This window comes from Stegodyphus dumicola, chromosome 2 (genome assembly GCF_044657685.1).
Source record: "Stegodyphus dumicola isolate Sdum_Otavi_A_Nest chromosome 2, ASM4465768v1".
Taxonomy (NCBI): Eukaryota; Metazoa; Arthropoda; class Arachnida; order Araneae; family Eresidae; genus Stegodyphus; species Stegodyphus dumicola.
The window spans coordinates 114,098,973-114,122,637 of NC_140769.1; the positions used below are offsets into that span (position 1 = coordinate 114,098,973).

Here is a 23,665-nt window from a genome sequence, read left to right on the forward strand (position 1 = left end):
GAGTCGCCCAATTGAGATAGTGGTTAGTGACTCTGATTGCCGTGTCGAAGAGCCCGGTGTTCGAATTCCGGAGAAGGCATGGATGTTTGTAAACGTATAGTATGTGGGCGGTAGGGGGCACTCTAAATATGCGGCGAGCCGAAAGGGTTCTCGAGAGGTTAGTGGCAAAGGAAGAGGGATGGTTGGCTCTTGGACCCATTCCCGAGGTGCTTCTTCGTCAAAATTGTAGGCGGAACTGAATAAAGTCGTATAGTGCTCAATGACACTTATCAACGACAGGCACTCCCTGCACCAATGAATTTCGGAGGCTTGTTCTGATGTTATTGTCAGACAAGTGAGATAAGTTACAACAACAACACAAGGGAATTATAAGAAAATTTTTGAAACAAAAATCGCGTAATCATATTAAATAAAAGTAACACATGTAAAAGAAGGCCTTTGCCAGAAAAAAAGTATAAGGTTTTTTTTTAATAAAGTTTCATACACGGGCTATAATAAAAAAATCAAGAAAAGTATATCTTTCCTCGTAGAGGCTACTTATTTTATTTCTTATATTTTTATTGTAATTGTATATCAAAAGTATGCTGCAAAATAATTTCTAAAATTAATTTATTATTTGTAATAATAGAACAAGAGTTGAAGAAAATTATCAGTTTGAAAATTCAAAATCTATTCCAAACTCTATCCAAAATCTATTCCAAAATCTTTATGCAGCTGTGATTTCTTAGATTCATAATTATAAGATAAGTAAATGCAGAACATATTGGTCACGAAAGAAAAATTATGAAGTCATGAAAATACATTCAAAATGTTATTGACAGTTGAAAAGGAAAGTTACTCATATAGATATGTAAATATTTTTTGTATTTGAAGAGCTTTTGAAGTAATGTATAGCAAGTTAATATCGCAGTCGAATAAAAACGAACGACATCTGGTAGCAACAATCCAAAAATGATCATAGTGCTGTAATCACATTGCCTGCAGAATCACATTGCATCTGATCACATTGTCTACATAAACTCCCAATAAAGGTAATATATCAGCTAACATCTTGAAACTCTTAATAGGCATTTGGTTCTCGAAGAATTTATAATCCAAGAAGCAGAAAGTTTCGTAAGCGGAAGGATGTTTTCGTGAAGAACATTCTAAGAGAATCCGGTTTTTGTTTTGCAGAGACATTGGGGTTTTGGGATGCTGGGGAAGTGGAAAATGAACAATGCCCTCAAAGGACGCGAACCTGGACTTTTCGAATACGCGCCGAGTATGCTACAGTTACACCACGAAGGCATGCAGAAAGGAGGGCGAAAATGCCTTATAGTTTATGTTACACAAGCGCAAAACAAAGAAAACATCCATGAGGCTTGTTCTCCACGATTCGAACGCAAGTTGAACTACTAGCGGTTTTACACATTCGTCTTCTAGTGGGCTAGGTATTGAGAGATATGGCAAAATTAACCAGTTTTTACTTCCTTGTACGAAGTAAAAAGGAAGTATTGTAATCGCGAAAAGTTTCAGGCAGCATATTTTAATGACAATATCGGTTTTGACCGCTATCGAAAGCAATTTAACGATGTTTTTGTGTGTCATCTGTACGTAAAGACAGAATAAAAGACTCTTTTCCTCAAAAAAAATTATAAAACTTCTTTTAAAATGAATTCTGAAGAGGATTTTTCGTGACGTATGTACGTACGTGCGTACGAACGTATGTACGTACGTATCTCACATAACTCAAAAACGAGTAGCCTCGGAACGTTGAAATTTTGCATATAGGGTCTGCTATAACATGTTGATGTGCACCTCGTATTTTGGTTGCAATCGCCCGCACTAAACGTATATAAATATATATATATATATATATATATACACTCTGTTACCAGGCTCAGTGATCTCAGTTTCTTTACTCTTATATGTTAGTAAATTGTGCATTTTTTGCTTTAAAATGATTAAATTATGTTGTTCTTATCTTCCGGTTAAGGGTTTTATGCCTTTAGTAAATCTGCAAGCAATATTTGTACAATTAACAACAATTTCAAAGCTGTTTAAGTGCGGTTAAGCCTTAAGTTTTAAATAACATGGCGGACATATTTCTTTACATTTGAAATAGCAGAATAGTAGATTTGTTTGCAATCTAGGGGCACTAAGCTTCACCACAACAAAGATAACTCCTTCATTTATTATTACGAACTAAATCGTGCTTAATCGTTTCTGGAATTTTATCGAGGAAATAAGTGTTTAAGAGTTACTTCGTAATTTTTAATACAGATATTTTGGGTTTTTATGTATTTTTGCCTTGTCGCGAAGTGAGAACTGAATTAACGGAATGAGAAATACTTAATCGTCTGTGAAAAAGTGTTTCTTTTTTGTTTTGTTTGCTTAATTTCTTTAATGCCTCGTTCTAGATATATTAGAGTATTTGAATAGAGCATGTGGCAAAGATTAGATAATTCTTCAAATGATATAAATTTTGTGCATTTTGAGTTATAATATGAACGAAATAGAAAGCTGTTAAGTGAATCTAGCGTCAGAGTGTCGCTACGGTAAACAAATATAGTGAATTTTTAAGAGAGCATTTATTCTATTGTGGTTTATGCGCTATCGACGAAGCAGATTTAATTCAATCCAATAAGTTTAAATAAAATGAAAGAAAAAATACGTATAATTTAATATTCTGTACAAGGAAGTTATGTGGTGAACAAACACATCAGATTTTTTAGTTTAATTATCCTCCGCTGTTTAGCTGCAAACTAATCCAGGACTGATAAGCATTTTTGCTCAAGAACGTTAATGTTAGTTATAGAGTCTCGTATTCTTTGGTAAAATCAAATGTACGAGAACTCTTAAAACTAAAAGCGAATTATCGCAATGTCTTGTAGGTACAATCGAGACAGGGAAGGTGTATAAAGCCTCTTTTTATTTGACTGAAATTAACTGACGGCCGCACTTGTGCCTAGTGAAGGCAACAATTATAGTTTAAATCAAAAATAATGGATTCACTAAAACTAAGAAAAACAAGTTAGCCTAACGGCTGCACAATTAGAATAAAGCGCAATCTGGCTCTGACCTAATATCGAAGTAATATTCCTAATGGCGAGAATAACGCCAGACCAAAAGGTACTACTAGCAAGGAAATCAAATTAGCAAATGTGGTCTTCAACAGGCAGAACACGTTCCGATTCTACCCTATAAAAGCTTTCTTTATATACTCTCTTATTTCTACCTCATTTGAATATCACGTGAACTAGAACTATACATGTTGGCATGAAAATGGGAATGAGGAAGATAGGAAAGTAGTATAAGGTAAAATATCTAGTTAAAAACTAAGCGCAAACTCTTCTTAGTTAGTTTTTTCGGAATCTGAAACTTTGCTACTGATTAATTAGGGCATCTCTAAGAGATAGCAATAAATGAATTTAGTTAAATAAAACTAATACGTATAAACTTATGCATTGCGTCAGCGTAACTTAACAAAATGCGATGTGCACAGAGTAATACCATTGCATTATTTATTAAATAAAATTTTATCAGTAATTACTCGATAATAAAGAAATCTTGCTCACTTATTTCTCTGTCTTTGCACATAACACAGCACATTAAACATACAGGGATTGGACAAAAATGTGGAAACACCTTTAAAAAAACATGTTTCTTTGCTTAATATGGTGTAGGAAACCCGTTGGCATCCAAAACAGCTTGCAGTCTTCTCGGAATGGATAAATACAGTTCCTGTATGTTTGCCAAGGAAATATTATACCATTCTTCCTGCAAAACGGTGGCAAGTTCAGATAACGATGTTGGCGGTGGATAACGAGAATGCACTTTCCGTTCCAATGTAGACCACAAAGGTTTGATAATATTCAGATCTGGTGACTGTGGTGGCCAGGGAAGATGGGACAACTCATCCTCGTGCTCAGGAAACCAGTCCTGGACAATGTGAGCTGTGTGAACAGGGGCTTTGTCGTCTTGGAAGACACCATCACCATCGGGGAACAAAGTTTGTACCATGGGATAAACTTGATCGGCCAAAATATTCACATAAGTCTTGACAGTCATGTGCCCTAACACAGTTATCATGGGGCTAGCAGAGAACCACGATATGGCTGCCCAAACCATAACAGAACCCCCGCCATGTTTCACTCTTGGCAACAAGCAGTCTGTATTTTAGGCTTGAGATGGCGTTCTCCAGACGTAAACTCGGCCAGAAGTGGGAAAAAAATGTGAAAGAAGACTCGTCAGACCATATTACTCGCTTCCACTGCTCTATAATCCAGGCTTTATGACTTAAACACCACCTTTTCCTGTTACGGGCATTAGCATCACTGATGAGTGGCTTCTCAATAGCAGCACGGCCAGCAATTCCCTGTTTATGAAGCTCCCTTCTAATTGTTTTGGTACTCACAGGGTTCGGTAACACAACATTCATTTCAGCAGTAACTTTTGCAGCTGTGATCTTCTTATTTTTCGTCACAATTGCCCTTAATGATCGTCTGTCACGATCACTCATGACACACTTTTGTCAGCGCTGTGATTTAGCAAATGATGTTTTTCCGCTTTTCAAATATGCGGAATAAATCTTCGATACAGTACCTCTTGAAACACTAAACACCTCGGCTACCTTGCTTACGAAAGCACCTACCATACGTGCTCCAACAATTTGCCCACGTTCGAAGTCTGTTAACTCTGACATAATGCAATGAGAACCTCACATAACACTACTCCGACAACAACTGAACTGTTTAGCACATTTACGAAGTTGTATAGGTGGCGTCAGTAGTCAAAAACGCCAGCGCCACCTACATATTTCATTAAAATCAATCTTTCTTTTCAAACATGCATTTCACAAGGTGTTTCCTTATTTTTGTCCATCCACTGTAGCATTAGTAATATTCAAAATTAGAAAATTAATTATATATGCTTAATTCTTCCAATTACCTTTTTTTAGCAAGCATTTAGAATTCCAGGGTTTTCATTTCTCTTTGCCCTCAGACTAAGTAGTCTATGGAAGAGGAATAAAACTCGACTACTATTTCAGATTTTTCTGAACTTTTGAAATAGATATCAAAACACCATTATTTTAGCGAAATCTACCTTAAAGCATGAACTAAAAATCATAAATATCTTTATTTTGAAAGAATGTGTTTTAAAATAAAGCCATTTATCTCTCTGCAACAGTAATCTTCTATCGAGGTTATTATTTCTTTAACAAATATTTTTCACCTATAACTGAATGAGTTTGCTAATTACCCTAATTTGTCGTTTGTCGTTTAACGTATGAATACATACAACTGAGCTAGTAGAATTTTATGATTTCTTAGGGCAAAATATAAATTAACGTTGTAAGCTTTTCTCCGATGAATTCTTTCTACGCAGTAACCGATAATTGAAAAGACGAAGAATCTCCTGCAACTGAAATTATACGTTATTTATGCTTCATTTTACTAATGATTACTTTCGCTCGGTTTACAATGTTGGATTTTTCGCCAGCGAAGTCCCAAATAAATTGCGTAAACGAAATTACATTATTTAATGCAGTTCTTGGATTTATTTATTTCCCGATAAAATATTTATGAATTTATTATGCAAAGTCGGATGCAATCAGTTCTGATAAATGTTTTGCTTCAAATCGTTAAATTATATAAAAAATATAAAGTAATAATCGATTATATTTTGAAAATGGATGGGTGTAACGGAAAGATGTCCTCACTGTTACAAGATATTTTTTTGAAACAGTATGCACAGCATATATTTTAGTGGATAGTGATTGGAAATTATAAGTAAGTGGATAGAAGAATTAGGTCTTGACACATCCAGTCATTGGATCACCTGAAAATCTATTATTTAAACTCTTTTTTACCATAAATGCTGAAATATTGTTAACATACTGATTTATGTTATTATTTATTAACATAATTAGGTAATTTAAATATTTCATTGACATAAGTAAATGGATCAAGACTAAATACCAAATCTTCACTGAATTCAGATTCAACACTTGAAGGAGAAAATGTCTTACGTAAAAAAAAACTCCATTAAGGATGAAGAATAGGTACACCGTAACAAATGTTGCTTTCTGCTACTTAAGGACCTGTTCCAATGTGTTCCAGTGCGTATTAAATTAAAACATCAGTAGAGCATAAGTATTCAGAATTATGTACTCTGCTAACATGCAAGTGCTGAACGAAATCTCATAATAATTGTAACAATAAAACTTTTCTTAAAATAAAATACATATTTATATTATATTTTTAAGAAAGATTATAACAATAAATAGAATGCAAATGCATATCATCAGAGATTTACATACTGTTTCCTATTAAAAAATATTTTGTTTTTTAAGTATTATTGATTAAGTAAACTGAGTACTAGAAACGTAATGCAATGTTATTGATATTTATTGAATTGAATATTAGGTATGCAAATGATAAAACGTCACATAAGTTGATATATATAATATTTGGAAAAAGAGAGAAAGCAGCCCCATGAAAGAAACCCAAACTTCATTAAATTATTATACATAGTTGCATGAAATACATTCCTAGATTCGCTCCGCAGAAGAGCTGCAAATGACAGCACAGGGCTGCACTAGTAGCAACCTTCCTCAATGACGCAGCGTGCCATGAACCATTTGTGTGCTGGAATTGGGAGTTATCAAAATGGCGTTTTTATTGTCACACACACACACACATATATATATATAGTACTGTCTGTTAATGCATCATGGATAGAAAGATGGAGCAAGGAGTCGATGAAAAACTCTGCACTAAACTAGCAAACTGGCTAAACAGGCATTGGACATGTATCAGCAGGAACGTTACGCAATGCTTTAAGGTGCAAAGGCATTTCAAAGGGGAAAGTCGTCTTCGTTTTCAAGAGAAGTACTCATAATCCTCGAAAATATAATTGAATTTTAGAAAATTTTCATGCAGAACATTGCAGAAAGATGAATGGTACTCAGACGTTATTATCATGTCGTGTGAGTCAATTTAACATCTTGAACATGCGGCATGTCGTTGATAAGCGTATTCCATGATTGCTGATCCTTGAATAGAAGAAAAATTGCTTAGCAACGTGCCAAGGTATCCGTGACCATTTAGCGGATAAGCACGGCCCTAACCATAACTACTTAGGTGTCTTGAGGGTATGATACAAACCTAAGACAAAAGGCAGTCATCGAAATAGTACAGACGATCATACCCAAAGACGGTGAAAACGAATCTTAGCTTAATGAAGCCTAACTCGCCCCACAAGGCCAACTTATTAGAAAGTTTAAAATGTTTTCTCATGAAATTCTGCGGTGTTTGTTAAAAAAAAAACATTTAGCAAAAGCGACTGAATCAATGAGTTCAGGAACTAGATTCTTCAAGACGACAAAACAGTCTGTTACCAAGCAATTCTCGGACGTGAATTTCCTCCTAATCGTAACATGTTATCACTTTCGCACCTTCTCTACTACCCAGATTTGGCTCCTGCTAGCTTCTTCCTTTCCCCGAAGATGCTGCCGAAAGGTCACCGCTTTCATATTACTGCCCAGTTTCAGTGAGAATTCCATACGCTGGGTCATGTGCATTACTCCGCAAGGTGACTGTTTGGAAAGAGATGATATTCAGTCTTACGACGATAGTGTAGTTTTGATAAGCAGAGCTTACCTTTTGACGGAAACCTTTTGACAGAACCTTATACGAAAAGAAGAAAAGAACCAATCTTACTATCGCATCTCGAATACTAGTGTAAAAGAGTTCTCAATAAGCGGTTGCTTTTGGGGGATTATGCATAGTTAAATAATAGTAATTAGAGGCTGTAATATGCGGAATGTCGTTCAATTGGCCAGCCAGTTCAGGCATATTCTATAAGAGGTTTTTCCTTATATCTCACACATCAATATATTGAAGAGAGGTAATGCTGATGCGCTGGTCATGAAAGGCTGTTGACTTTCAGAGAAAGACTTGGGTGGCAGTGGAGTGTGTGGTTTAAACTCAACGTGCTGAAATTTAACTTGTATATTTGAGGGCAAACTGGTTATGAAACAATTTGCAGAATGACTAAGAAAATATTCGGCTTTACATTAAATAATCAGAAAGTCAGAGTTTCAGTATATAGCATTCTACAGTAAATGTAGTTTTCTCTTGTTGCCCGATCCACTTCCAAACATATATGTGCTGACAGTTAAATTATAATCGAAACTTATTACTTCTAATCTCACGATTTCATTGGACTTTATCTCATGTTGATCGAATGTGCCAATGAACTCAAACACCTTCTGTTGTCTCTGATTTTTAAAAAGCTATGAAGATGTCTTTGGCGTTTTTTTAAGTCGATCAGCAACATTCCTAATTGAATAGAAATCAACGTGTAACCAAGAATATTCAAATATGATGTACAATGATGCTAGGAAACGGATTATCGAAATAAAATATTGTTGCAAATGTACAGATGTACTCATTCGAAAATAGATGCGTGGTAGTAAACTATTACACATATATAAACAAAATAATACTGTACAACAGATGATAAAACTCGGCAGTTAAAAAGTTAGTTAAGCAGTTAAAATTATTATGCACCAAAACGCTGGTGCACCAGTACAAGAACATACATCTAACTATACGAGACAATTATAATATTAGCACAATACCAAGTAAAATTAAGACAATGTGTACAGAAATAACCCAAAATCCATTGCTGAGTTGAAAAATGCCATTCAAGAAGTCATCGACAGCATCGATGTTCCGACACTTCAGCGGGTCATGCAGAATTTTGCTATTCGTCTGCGCCACTTCATAGCCAAAGATGGCAGGCATATCGAACATGTCATAACCTAAATCTTAATATCTGCAGTGACGTTTACATGTTCATTAAAGTTTGTGCACACAATAGTTTTTAAATAATTCACGTTTTATTTTATATAGTTCAATAATTGTTACTCTGTACAAGTTGGAACAAAACTTGAGGGATGTCTAATGTGCTGATAGTTTTTCACAGAGGAATTAAGCAATTTCTCTGTGATAACGTGAATTTGCATATTATATTCATTTAAGTGAATATTTGCCCCGAACCAGAGGAAGAAAAACAGATTTCTTGGGAAAATATAACTTCATGGATTTTTTTTTTTTTTATTGGGGCAGACCTTATTTCCTTGCCGTATTCAAACAAACAAATCAATTCCTATCAGATATTTGTTTATAACAGAAAGAAAATTCCTGGCGAGTCAGTTTAAGTCATTAAAATTTCCGGATGATTTCGCTGCCTTTTACTGTAGAATAAAAACATATTTTTATAATATAACCAGTAATAATATAGAGAGTTTTGTATTTTCCTTATTTTTTTTATTTTAAAAAAGCTGTAAATTTACATAGTTGAAAAATGAATTCAGTTTTTCTCCCGTAAAACAATATAAAATACGTCTTTTTCCTAGAAAATTTAAGTAGTGGATTAGTTTTATTTTCTCAAATAAGGCCAATTTCTATTTGAACTAAAATAAATGAAATAAAGTTTTAATTTCGTAGATCATAAAATGAAAGACATAAATTTGCTTTTATATTCACTATGGTAAAAGTAAATAAAAAAAACTATTTTTATGTTAAAGAAATCGTATAATGTATTTCTGTTCAATTAAAAATATACTAAGAAAATATTTCCTAATTCCCGTCTTGTTATGTATTACATTCCTGATTTTAATAAAGAAAATCAAATGAATACTTTCAAGAGAGTCCACCTGTACAACATCAGAGCCATGCCATCATATTTTAATATATGAAACTAATCTCGTAAATTGCTTTAAAAAGGTTAACTGTCACATCTAATAATTCATTTCATTTTCTGGCAATTACGAAAAATAGAAACAGAGGAGAAAAAATAGCATTAAAAAAAAAGCCGAACATTTTCAAAAGCAAATATTACAAAACAAATGGATTTCTTTTTAAATATTTCTATTTAGAAAGAAAAAAAACATGGGTTAAACTTCGAAATATAGTTAACCATTTAACAAACTTAAATAAGAACTCAGATTTTTAATGCAATTTGGAAATTTGGAAAAAATATAAATGACTTTAAATTCTAAACAAAACAGGCAAAAGTAAAATTATGTTGCTTCTGGAAAGGTAAAACTCAAAAGTATTCGCAATGTGACACGCTTTAGAAAATGACTATAGGATCACTTCTGGATCATATAAATATAATAAGTTCTTGATTTGCAAGTACATTATGATTTAATCAGATATGTAAAGAAATCATACATGAGACACAGTTATATAACATTAATATGATGGGATATGACCATAGTTCGATCAGAAAACTTCACACGATTATATTGAATATTTTTAATAATTTAAAAACTTCGAATATTACAGAAATATTTTAGTACCTTGAAGAATATAACTTATTAGATTAACAACACATCGTTATAGTTACCGATTTAACTGAAGGAACTGTCTAAAATAGGAGTACTGCGACATTACACTAATCATTTAAAAATCAATGCAATGTTACGTGACAACCATTCACATCTTCAGTGACATAACATTCATGCCACTTTGTTATGTTACATTCTTCTCACTCTCTGACGTTATATCAAAGTCTCAGTGGGACATTACATGAATGTCACAGGATGAGTTCACAATAATGTCACAGAGTGACTTTGCATAAACGTCGCGGTGTGACGTCACATAAACGTCGTAGTACGACGTCACAAAATGCGGAAATTAAGACATACATACAGCGTCACTATGAACGCTGTGATCGTCACAGTGTGACATGCTTGCAATGTTACAGAAACGTCTACGTTTTCTTGGGGACAAGTATGTCTTAGGGAATGAGCTAATGAGCATGTTTTAAGTTTAGATGCAGATATACTGAGCTTATGATATTTTTATCATCTTATGAATAAGGTCACTGCATGCTGGGATGTAGTAGCAGAAAATCATGTGCATATACCAGTATTTTTATATGTTCGTCATACTCAAATAGTCAGAAACCAGAATCTTCTACTACGTTCATTAATAGTGGCCCAAGGCAAGATTGTTCTTAAGTAAGACTGTTACTTAAGTAAGACTGTTACTTAAGAACTTCTTCAGCAGTTTTTAAAGAGTTTTGGGGCATGAAATCTTTTATAGTTTATTTAATTTGTTAAGCCACCACAACGAATTAAAGGCGGCCTGTATGTCTATGGAAATAATTGAATGTGTAAATATTATATCTATTACATAATATGCATAGTTTCTCAATCTAAATCCCACACAATATGAATGGGTAAATGGTGCATCGCAGAAAGTAGTCTTTTAACGATTGTTGAAAAGTAGACCTGGTTATAGCGTTGAAACCAAAGTTCTTAGGATCTATTTGGTAATCGTATTTAAACAAAAAATATCTCCAGTGAAATTTAGTGTTGCAGTCAGAGTGTGAAAAGTAGGCAATAAATCGTAATAAAGTTTACCGTGGGACAATTTTAATTTTTCTGATAGTATCTATTTCTATTTTTTCATTGATAACTGCTAAATAGGATTTCGTATTTGTTCCTATCTTTTTTTCCCTTCTTCATTACTTTTATATAGTACATCTACTAAGTTTGTCATTATTTCAGATAAATACGTGCAACACTATTTCACATGCAAGTACATTTGATATTTCACTTATACACATCAGTTTAAATTTACAGGTCTTAGTTACTATTAATATTTAAAGGTTAAAATTGATTAAATATTTGTTATTTTTTATTATCAAATTAAATCTAACTTCATTTAAATGTGAACACTGATTTGAATAAGAAGCCGAAAATATCTTCAGTTCTATTGTGCTGTATTTTGTCAACCCCAAATCTGTTTCAGATCTACAAGTTAAACAGAATTTTTAAGGTAACCTTTGTATTTTCTGCAGCATGGAGAGCATTTTTTTTTTCAAACAGCTCTGCCTTAATCTAATTTATTATGCAGTCAAATCTCTAAGATTTAATTACTTTCGAATAATTAAGATACAATAACACGCCGAACAAATATTAATTTAGAAGTCAAACAACAAAAATCAGAGTAATATTTTTCAAATTTTCACAGGACTAATTTCGATGGTTTTGCCAAACCATCATCCTCAGCTGCAAAAGACCAAATGAACAAGATAAGATATAATGATTAGATAATATAAGAAAGCCATGGACAGGAGATAAGTTACTGGAGCCATCTGTTGATGAAACCAGAACTAAAACATAATTTGTTTCAAGGCTGAAGGAAAAGATGGATTGGAATTAGGGTCGTTAACTAGAACAGAAAAATTTTTTTGAATGTGAAATGCCTCTAGTAAATCCATTTCACCAATGGAAGATGTTTTTTGAATAACTTGGCTTTCTTATCTTATATAATCATTATGTCTTATCTCGTTCATTTGGGCTTTTGCAGCTGAGGATGATAGTTCGGTAAAACCATCGAAACTAGTCCTGTGAAAATTTGAAAAATATTACGCTGATTTTTGTTGTTTGACTTTTGCTGATTTTTGTTGTTTGATTTAAATTAATACTTTTGAATGTTTACAAGTTGATTAATTTTTATTTACACATATTCTGGACAATTTAAATACAAAAGAAATTTATACAGAGAAATTAATTTAAGAAAAATGGTAAAATTAATATTAAAGAACTACCAGATTATTACCTGATTATTTTTCTTTTAAGATTATTTATCAATTTCTTAAACAGCAAAAAGTGAAAATTTTCTCTCTGTAAACATCACACGTTTCAGAGAACTGAAATATTATTTGTAGATAACTATGGTACGTTCCTTCCCCAAACAAAATAAATAAAATGACAAAAATATTTTATTTTTCGACATTATAAAAGAAAAATGTAAATACACAGCTTTCGAAAATGATAAAAAAATTCTAACAGGTGTCTCTTTTAATGAGAAACTACTCTAAAATCACAGTTATTATCAAGAAATGATTTAACTCTTGAAGCAGGTGGTAATTTTCAGTTTAAGATACTGTTCAATGATAAGCGAACCTTTTTTAAAGAAAATTTAAAATATGTACTGAGCTCAGTTTTCGGAACTTAGTTGTGTTCACTCTAAAGTCAATATGAAGTTCTACTTGGTTCTCGTTTTGGCTTTGACTACTGCAGTTCTGGCAGAAGAGGACGATGTTGGTAAGGAATATAAATTATGTTTATTACATTAAGGTATTTTTTCTTTAACTGTAGTTCAATAAGGCTATACTTTTATTCGGTAAAATACTTTTGTTTTTCAATTAATCCTCTGTGCGTTACTTTGTTGAGCTAATATGGGATGTTTTATTGTTCTGTTGAATAGCATTGGATATTGAAATAATTTAGCGGATAATTAAAATTCCTTTACTGAATAATTGAATTAATAGGAAAAAAATAGAAGCTAGTGTACAAGAAGTCTCAATGAATTCGTAATACTTTCTGACTTCAAATTTATATCCTTAAGTAGATAGGCAAATTCTATATAACACGAGATTCCTGAAGTGTAATTAGAGAATTAAAGAAATCCTTGAGATTAGGAAATTGGTAAAACTCCATGCAGCTTAGCATTCCGATTTTTAGTTTGCTCTGAAACGCACGTGAATAGTGCTGCCAGATTAAATTCTAGTTTAAAGCATAACTATACGAGAGAAGGAGTGAAACTAAGAACTTAAATATATTGACGATAATTAAATATTTTTATTTTGAGAGAAAATAAAATGTTTATTAAGTATCGTATATTACGGAATTTAACGTGTACTTATAATTTCAAACTATATTTCTTAATGTTTAGGTCTAATTCGCACCCTTTTCTTTCCGAAGAAAACTGAAAGATACATGTACGATGTTCTTATCTTTTGAAATCATTCAACTGAAGATTTTTCCCAGGCTTTCGACAATGGTATACTGAATTGGCAAGTGATAAGAGGGAAAATATGGGAAAGGGGGAGTGAAAAGCTTGAATGAGTAAATTATTCTTGACAGAAGGGATTGTGTTTTCTCTTTCTATAGTAATTTGAAGCCATGATTTTGGAGTGAACATCAAAGTAAACAATTGAATCTCATTTGCTTTAGTTGAAATACAATTGATCTAGTTACCTTTTAGTAGTAAACATGGCTAGAGCCAAACGAAACAAATTCAGTGCTGGTTTAAAATGCAAAGACATTCAATTTGCGAAAGAAAATGGAAATCATGCTGCAGCAACAATGGTTGGTGTTGGTGACAGCTTCATACGTGAGTGAAAAAAAACGAAAGCGTAATAATTAATATACTTTACGTAACAAAAGTTATCTGATAATGAAAGTTTCAAGTTCATAAAGTGTATCATTTCTATACGGCACATATCTGAACGGGAACTACTGTTATAAACTAATATTTGCTTCAAAAATGTTGATGCATTTTTTACATTCTGAGCAATAAACTGATTTTTTAATGCAAGATTACATAAAAATCCATGTAATTTTTACAAAAATAATTTTATCATTACTAACGGCCAGGCAAATTCTGAAAAGTCAGCTGAATTCATTAACAACCGCGGAACTTACTCTGCGATTTGGAAAATGATAATATAAAAATTTATTGAAATCATAGATATTTTGAAACTATGGATTCTGGACTGTACTAATATCGTATCTTTGTCAGTTCAAGCGAATGCTATCAAGGTTAATTACATGTCCGAAAAATATAAAACTGATATTGGTTCAAACGAAGATACTATCAATCAGCAGGAAGGGAGGAAAAGGGAAAAGTATAGATACGTTAAAAGAAAACGCTAGGTCTGCAAGAATAGAAAATTAATATCGGAAGTATTTAAGATTTCTGCAAAAAGAAAAGCTGATAAAGTAGATTTAGTGAAAATGACACCCAGTTACCTCAGAAGATTAAAACAACTTTCAGCTTCAAAATTTTTGTTTTAAAAGCATAGAAGAAGGAATAAACTTAATAAGTAAATGAGCTCTGGTTTGTATCAAATATACACCGTGTCCTTTTGTGGAGACGGTGTATATTTGATACACCTTTACCCGCCTTTTATTTCCACAATTATTCATCGCATTTTGCACATATACTTCCATGCACAAAAACGTCTTAAATGATGCAAAGACTAGAATACTAGGATATAACAATAAAGATAACTTTTTGCGCTCTGAAATCTAAAAGACTTTGAAAAGTATACAAGGGACAAAATGGTTATATTGTTCTGAATATTAAAAGTGAAAAAATGCAATTGGTGGAGGCATTCTGGCATAAGATGTCAGTTCGGGATATGGTCAGCATGGAGGGCGATGTACGTTTCCACATGTCGTGTCTTACTTTGCACAACATTATCTAACAGCTGATGGGTAATTTATCCCAGTCCTCTGTCGGTGCTTGGATTAGAGTGTCCTTGTTTATAGGAGGGCACTTCCGACTAGCAAGACTCCCCCACAAAGCATTCCAAAATTTTCACTTGGATTCAGATGTGGAGAATGTGCTGGCCATGCGAGGGGTTGAATATCCTCGCTCTCTAGACACTCCTGGGCAGCGACTGTTCGATTACATCTTACTTGTTGTTCACGCAAACACATTTATACCAAACAGCACCCCGGAGCATGCGAAGACAACGCAGCAGAATATCATTGACGTACCAGTCATAGTACCAGTTACAACCAAATGTAGGGGCGTGCGGCCAATTGATCCTACTGCCGGCCCATACAATGATGCTGCATCTTGGATTCAGGTCCTTTCTTGGATATTTTCTGGGCGAATAGCAGTACCATACTCACACCAAATCAGTTGTTGTCTATAATCTGCTAACATACTGAACCTACTCTCATCTAACAATACTACACAAGCCAAGTATGCTCGCAATACCATTAAAAATGGCGGTACGTTGCTGTCTGAACAATGGAATGCACAGAACAGAACGGCGAGCATATAGTTATCCTTGATGCAAATGTCTGGCTACACTTTTTCGGGAGATTCGCTTGCCATTAGCAGCAAGTAACTTATTTGTTACCTTAATAGCTGTACTGCGCCAGTAGGTTTTGTCCATAGCATTATATATCTTCTCCTGCAGGCGTCGCATTGCGAACATGACATCTCCCGTGACGTTTGCTACACTATCTGATTGAAATGATTTCCAAAGCCTTGAAACAACACTGCGGTTGACGTCGAACTCCCTAGCACCTGAACTTGTTATTTTTTCGTCCTTCTTGAGTATTGTAAATAATACAGCCAAGCGTAAAATCATCTTAGTGATGCCGGAAGACATAAAAAACGTGCAACATGGTCAATTGATTCTTTCCCGTTAAATTTTTCTTTTAAACAACAAATGTCAACAACAACGCGTCAAATTCTTTACCTCTTTTAGGAATTGATCACGTGATGAATAACTTCGGCAATTAAAAACTTGCACACGCATAGCCACGTCTTACTGTATCCCGCACTTCTGCTAATTTCCACATATTCGTGCCTTCCATTTTATGGTTTCTGTCGCTGCTGTCCTTCCAGCTTAGCAATTATCCACCAGTGTACTTTTGTTTAGGAAACTTTTGTACTCGTTATAAAATATAGAAGACAAAAAGTTTAACTCCAGTACAAGAAAAATTGTCCTGGGTATTTAATTTGAAAATTCGCGAAATTTGATGTCACTCTGAATTTGCTTTAAGGGGTAGCTTGAAAGCGAATTAGCATCTTTCTAAACCGAATTCTTTTCCTAGTATCATTTGGTGATATTTGTTTCTAGTTTACTAGTTTGTTTATAATTTTGTTACATTATTGTTTAGCGTTACATTATTTTTTATAAGTTTGTTATATCTGGTATGCCAAAAGAATTTTCACGCAATAAATTTATAAATTTTCAAAGCCTGTAATATCGTTGTGGCCCCAACTTGTCAGCAACTGTAGTAGTGACTGCTACTAAGTGTGAATTTACACAGACACGTAACAAGGGTTTAAAGCTCTTTTTACTCAACTTTTAAAATAACAGCTGCGTTTACTTGACGCTCACAAACTACGCTGACCCGGCGGTTTAACTGAAACAGACTGTAAAACGGAAAAATAATGACTAGATGAATAAATAACGAAATCACTATCCACGAGGCTCTGAGATCTTAAACTAACCTAACCGCGTTCTAAAATACGGCTGAGATTCAGCGAGCTTACTAATTAAGCAGTTGAGAGATCCAGCAAAATCTGCCGAAATGGGCACACAGGCCGACACGCGCGGTTCTTAAATTCTCCCTAGCAACCTTCACGTTCGCGATTCAAGAAGCACACCTACAATCTCGTTTCCCTTCTATTTAAACTCAACTCACTTCTGCTAAATTTGAATATACTGCGCGCTCTACTACAATTTACATACTCTAGTATTGGCAATTCTAGGGGAAAGTAAAGGTTTGACAGGAAAGATAACTTAAAATAAATGTTAGTTAAAATAAATATAAACCATACAAGCCTAAATGTAAGTTATAAATATTGACATGAAGTTTTATTACTTTAGAATCATGATCTAGTAATCTTCAGAAATTCATTAAGGTACATATTTTTCATTTTTAGTTAATGCTAATAATACTGCTAGTTGGCTGTGTTTTAATACTGAAATTTGCCACTGTTTCCTAGAACACTGTAAGGTTTATTCTAAGTTGATAACAGTTAGTTTTAGTTAAAGCCACTGTCCTATCTCTTCTAATTTCAGCTTACAATTTCCTGCTACAACATGTTTTAGAATCGCGGTTAAATGCAAATGAAGGAGGAGAAAGTATTTAACTTTGAAGCTCTGCTGATTTCGTTAGAGAGCCAGAGATTCTGATAAGTGCACGTTCTCCTTTAGGCTATACTCTCTCCAAAGCTACTTTTACGCGCTTTTTACTTTAGGTCCTTGATAGCTTCGCCGTTTAGCTAGCGTTAAGAGGCCAACCCTTGTAGAATCTTGATAGCTTCGGCTATATCTTTTTTAGTTAAAATTTTATTTCTTAGTAAATCTTGAGTTCAAGCCCAAGTGGAGGCTTTGCTGTAAACTCCGAGAAGGAGTCAACTGTTCAATTCTTATTTTGAGAAATAAAGAGTATTTAACCCTTTCTGAGTTCTGTTCTCTGTCTACTGAACTAAAGCGATTATTCGCTTACCAGTACTCAAAGCTCCACAGATTTAGCTGTAAATTATAGGTCGGACCATTACAACACTAATTCTTAATTCTGTAAACAAGATCCCTTTTCGAAAGACAATAATTAGTCAATACTTTTTACAGTAATCTACATAGAAATGCTCGTCATATAGTCTCCTTGACATCAGAACTATTCTTCTAAGAAATATTTCATGTTCAGTTACCTCCAGATGCAAATATTTCGCTCTTCAGCTTGTGTATTGAACCTGGATATGATTCTTGATTTCTCTATGAAGTAACTTGCTTGATTTTTGTCGTACGGGTGTCAAACATTTAAAATTTTCCTAAAGATAAGCATAGAGACCGGAGAAATTTTTGAAAACTTAGGTTTCGTACTTTACAGAAAATTATTTTTTTACAAATTAAAGAATACGGACACAGGACTCTCAACGTAATTTGAAGCATTTTTGTACCCGGGAGTATACATGTACGACCAATGGTTGGGAAAATAAAGGTAGGTAAGGGCATTTGTGAACCCAGCGTATATTTTAAAAGCAAAGTAACAAACATTTCATGATAGAACTTTGAAAGTGCCTAACTCCATACTAGAAAATATGAAGAAAATGTATGCAAGCTTTTTTTTTCTTTTAAAGTTGGAGCCAAAGAATTGTAACCTGAGTAGCATGTACTTTATACTACACCAAACGTTTTGATAAGACCATGGTACAACACTGCAATGTTATACATTAAAAATGTACAAAAGAACACAGGTGTAACACGCACGTCATTTGATAGCATGCTGTGAGCGATTCGAAAATTACCAATGGGTTCTCTGGAAAGCACATCCTAAGAACACGATGTAATTAGCTTTAGCACGTCATCTATAATAAATAATATCATGTATAATGTAATTTATAGCACATTTTTTTATTTACGTGCTCCGCTCTTAGGCACTACACGAAAGGGGAGATCTTCGTGGGGGTCTTTCTAAAGGAAACTGGCTCGTATACACGTTACACATGGGGAAAAACATGAAAACGTCCATGCAGCCAGCCCGTTCGCAGGAATCGAACCTCGGACAGAACTACCAGTGTTCAGTGACTTACCGCTCGGCCGCTGGGGGGGGGGCTATAGCACATATTGAGAACGTTTTGAAAAATACCAGTATTCTATGTCGAAATGTACGTTGCAAGAACATAGTTGTAACACACACCTCTTTAGCACGTCATGCAGAACGTACTTTATAGCATATCTGGGAACGTTTCGAAAAGTACCATTATTGTGCTTTAAAAATGTACGTCCTAGGGACACAGTTACAATACGCACAGATTTAGAATGTCCTGTAGAACGTACTTTATAGCACATGTTGAGAACGTTTCAAAAAGTATAAGTGTTGTACGTTGAAATATGCGTCCTGAGAACACGGTTATAATACGCGCCGCTTTTAATACGTCGTTTAGAAAGTTTTTCATAGACCATCTTGAGAACGTTTCGAAACGTACCAGTGCTGTACGTTAAAATATACGTTCTAAGAACGGTTATAATACGCACCGCCTTAGCACGTCGTTTAGAACGCTTTTCATAGTACCAGTTTAGAACGTTTCGAAATGTACCAGGATTGTACATTAAAACGTACATTTTAAGAATAGGGTTATAATACGCACTGCTCTAGCACGTCGTTTAGAACGTATTTTATAGCACACGTTGAAAACGCTTAGAAAAGTACCAGTATTAAACGTAGAAATATTCGTCCTAAGAATACGGTTCTAACACGCACAACTTTAGCATGTTATGTCGAACGTATTTTATAACACATTCTGGGAACGTTTCAAAACACACCAGTGTTGTACGTCGAAATGTACGTACTAAAAACACAGTTGTTACACGAACCACTTTAACACGTTGTTATGAACATTCTAAATACACCTAACACCGTTATAGAGCGGTGTGACACGGTCTCTGAACGTTTTCAGAACGTTCCGGTGCTGCTTGGGAAGATGCTACAAAGAAAACTCAGAAGATGAAAACGACTTGTCCGAAAGACACGCCCGTATTTATCTACATTTAACATTGACGAAGAACAAGAAGTTTCTTTATTTTAGCACTAAAATAAGAGTATTTACTTTTGGTCAAATATTTATAATTTTAATTAGCACATTTCTGGCATTAAAAGACAGTAATAATATTCAGATCTCATGCAATCTAACTTTAAAATCCGTCTATAAGAAGGAATTGTGGAAACAGTAAGCTTTAAGCGATATATATTATTGTCCGAAAAGCAAACATATAACAACAATATTCTTAGTGTTCTAAGTATCCAAACGTTATTTGAAAAGTGATACACTGTAAAAGTGATTTGGCTTGAGAGTGAGGATCCATTACAAGCATTATATGCGTTGTTATTATGAACAACCATTATTATAAACAAAATGATATTTAGACAAAATGATATTTTTGAACGGCATAAGCTTTATTAGTACGTCGTTTATTCAAGCAGGAGCAATAAGTTATACACTGCAAAAAATATTTGAAACAAAATAGAGTATAAGAGTCAGATTCGTTATAAGTGTTATTGGAAAACTGATACGCTGCAAAAGTGATTCGACGGAAAAGTGAGGATAAATTATAAGCATTATAAATGTTATAAAAGTGAGCTAGTATAGTTACAAAAGCGAGTTTAAATTGTCGTCTGCGTTATGATTGACAGGATTTAAAAGTTTAAACAAATTTACAAAAACATGAATTATATTACCGATTTCACAACACAGAGATACTCTACATATATACACTTTGCAGCATATTATGTTATATACGTCTATTTATCTACAGTGCAAAATCTTTATTTCAATCGCTGTTCAGGACTGAAACAAAGGTCACTTTCTGGTTTATAAATACGACAGCAGTTACTACGCATCACTTTCCTCGCCTGCGCCTGCTTGAATAAACGAAGTCCCTCGTTTCACTTTCGTTCTGTATTTTCTGAAATGTAAACCTTATATAGAAATCGTAGGTGCGTTAGAGTGGCACCAAATAAAGTAAAAATGTATTTCTGAAGAAATTTTCCTGTTCAAAATAAAAATGATGTTTTAACGATCAAGCCTGTTGTGATTTTCCGTCTACTTATCTAGCCAGCAGTTTTTCTCAACCATGATTAACGGTGAGTTTTCAGTTTTCATCTTCCGCAAAAACTACAATATCAAACATATATATGACCGACTCTCCTACACCAGAACTGACTCACCTGAAAAGTGATTTAACGTGAGAGTGAAAATTGGGAGTAATGATCGACTGAAAGCACTGGATATTACCATTTTCAAATATGCAACACATATCAGAATGGAAATAAAAATAAATTATATAAAAAAATTCTTTTTTATTGACTTTTGAATTAGACATGACTTGAATGTATAAGGTATTCCAAAATACTATGATAGTTTATGCATTATTCATTAAGATTTCTTCAATACGTTCTAAAAATTTTTCCATGTCTTTCTGTGCCTCTGTTAATTATATGCTTTGCTTAATATTTTTAGAGATCGCTCGCCAAGCTATGGAAAACCCTGACCTCTTCGGTGGTGACATGGACGGTGTCGATCCATACGTAAGTTCTGGTTATTTCAAATACTAGTTTATTATTTTTGCTGATTTTGCTTGCAAAGAAAATTTGATTCAGCCTTCCTTCACACATGAGATCTAAATTGATTTGTTTAATTTACATATCTAACACATTCAAAATTTTCCATATATTTCACACTTACTTAATAAACTGACTAAAAGCGCTAATAGCAAGATGAGATGGCATAACTTGCATAGGATTAATGAAAAATTACCTAATGATCCAATAATATATTTAATGCGATAAAATTATGATATAAGACAGATATAATATTTGTACGTATGCCCTCAATTTTGCGGTGGGCGAGAAACTGAAATGTAAAATAATGGTATAATGACTATTCATTTTTAAGCACATTTTATATCCCAAATAGTAAGCCGGCTATGGCAAAAGCCATATTTATAATTTCTAAGAACTGAAAAACTCAAAATAAAATTAACTATTCTAAATGCTATTACTATTGAAGTGTGTTGCATAAACTCTAAAGTATTACTAATACAATATGAAGAACGAACTTCTTTAAACAATTTTATTAACGAGAAAACAGGATTGGAACAAATATCAAGTGACCTCTTTTAAAATGAAACTCCAATGAATGTTTATCTTTCGTACAGTCGTTTTGTGATGCCATTTTACGAAAATTAAAACGTACAGAAATAAATGATAAAATGAAGAGGAAACATATAGACGCTACAGTATTAATTTAATGTACTGTATGCAAATTTGCTAGCTGCTACCAAAACAAAATTAATAAGTTCTATGTACACCTGGAAAGAAAGTGCATAAAAACATTTCAGTATGAACGAAATCAGTCGACTCTTTCCAGATAACAACCAATTCATAAAAAGGTTTTTGTTGCCAAGCTAGAAAACAAAAACTTTGGATACTCAAGTTAGTACGTATACGTACGTCGTCAGGGGTTAAATTCAATGTAATATAACAACCTTTTCTCAATATCAATAAAGGAATTATCGTGGCAATAACATATCGTGTCAATTGCCTTAATCTGAAACAAAAAAGCTGCTAACAGCTGCTATTTATTTAAAATGCTGACATTAACGAAAGGATATACAATGACGTCACATGAAATCGCACACTTTCTTCAATATCAGAACATTAGCTTATACAATAATAACACATTTAATGTTTGAAAAAGCTATTTTTAGTTCCTATTTTATAAAACTTACAAATTTTTATTAACAAACTCTTCGATTTGAAAGCGAGAAGTGGTAACACGTGTGGAAATAAAGCAGATTTCTATTTCCAAAATGCAAGACTGCTGCCACTCGGAAAAAATGACAGTTAAAAGTAGCGTTCTCAACGTTTTTGATTAATATCGCACCTGTTAAAGTCGTACGAAGATCAGAGTGATTGAAGACTTCCCACGAATTGGCATCTGAGGGTCTATCTTTCTCGAAACTCGCCGCAGTTCCGGTGGATATGATACCCTAAACAAACAAGCAGACAGACAAACGTGCACAGATTTTTCATAGAATAGATTGCAATTTCTCTATAGTTTGCATTTTTCTGCAGGACTTGTTCCATTCTTTCTAGAAGAACATGTATACGATTACGGAAAGGAAAATAAAGCAGATTTCTATTTCCAAAATGCAAGACTGCTGCCACTCGGAAAAAATGACAGTTAAAAGTAGCGTTCTCAACGTTTTTGATTAATATCGCACCTGTTAAAGTCGTACGAAGATCAGAGTGATTGAAGACTTCCCACGAATTGGCATCTGAGGGTCTATCTTTCTCGAAACTCGCCGCAGTTCCGGTGGATATGATACCCTAAACAAACAAGCAGACAGACAAACGTGCACAGATTTTTCATAGAATAGATTGCAATTTCTCTATAGTTTGCATTTTTCTGCAGGACTTGTTCCATTCTTTCTAGAAGAACATGTATACGATTACGGAAAGGAAAATAAAGCAGATTTCTATTTCCAAAATGCAAGACTGCTGCCACTCGGAAAAAATGACAGTTAAAAGTAGCGTTCTCAACGTTTTTGATTA

General features: G+C 33.8%; 1 protein-coding gene across 1 annotated transcript in view; it reads left to right on the forward strand.

Moving 5' to 3' along the window:
• The first annotated feature begins 12,962 nt into the window (after nt 1–12,962).
• Nucleotides 12,963–23,665, forward strand: part of LOC118185823 (astacin-like metalloprotease toxin 5) — a 32,846-nt gene continuing 22,143 nt past the window's right edge. Inside the window, exons 1-2 of the mRNA XM_035355743.2 lie at nt 12,963–13,114; nt 21,570–21,637. Of these exons, the coding sequence (XP_035211634.2) occupies nt 13,048–13,114; nt 21,570–21,637 (135 nt within the window). The 5' untranslated portion in view covers nt 12,963–13,047. The remainder of the gene's footprint in view (nt 13,115–21,569; nt 21,638–23,665) is intronic.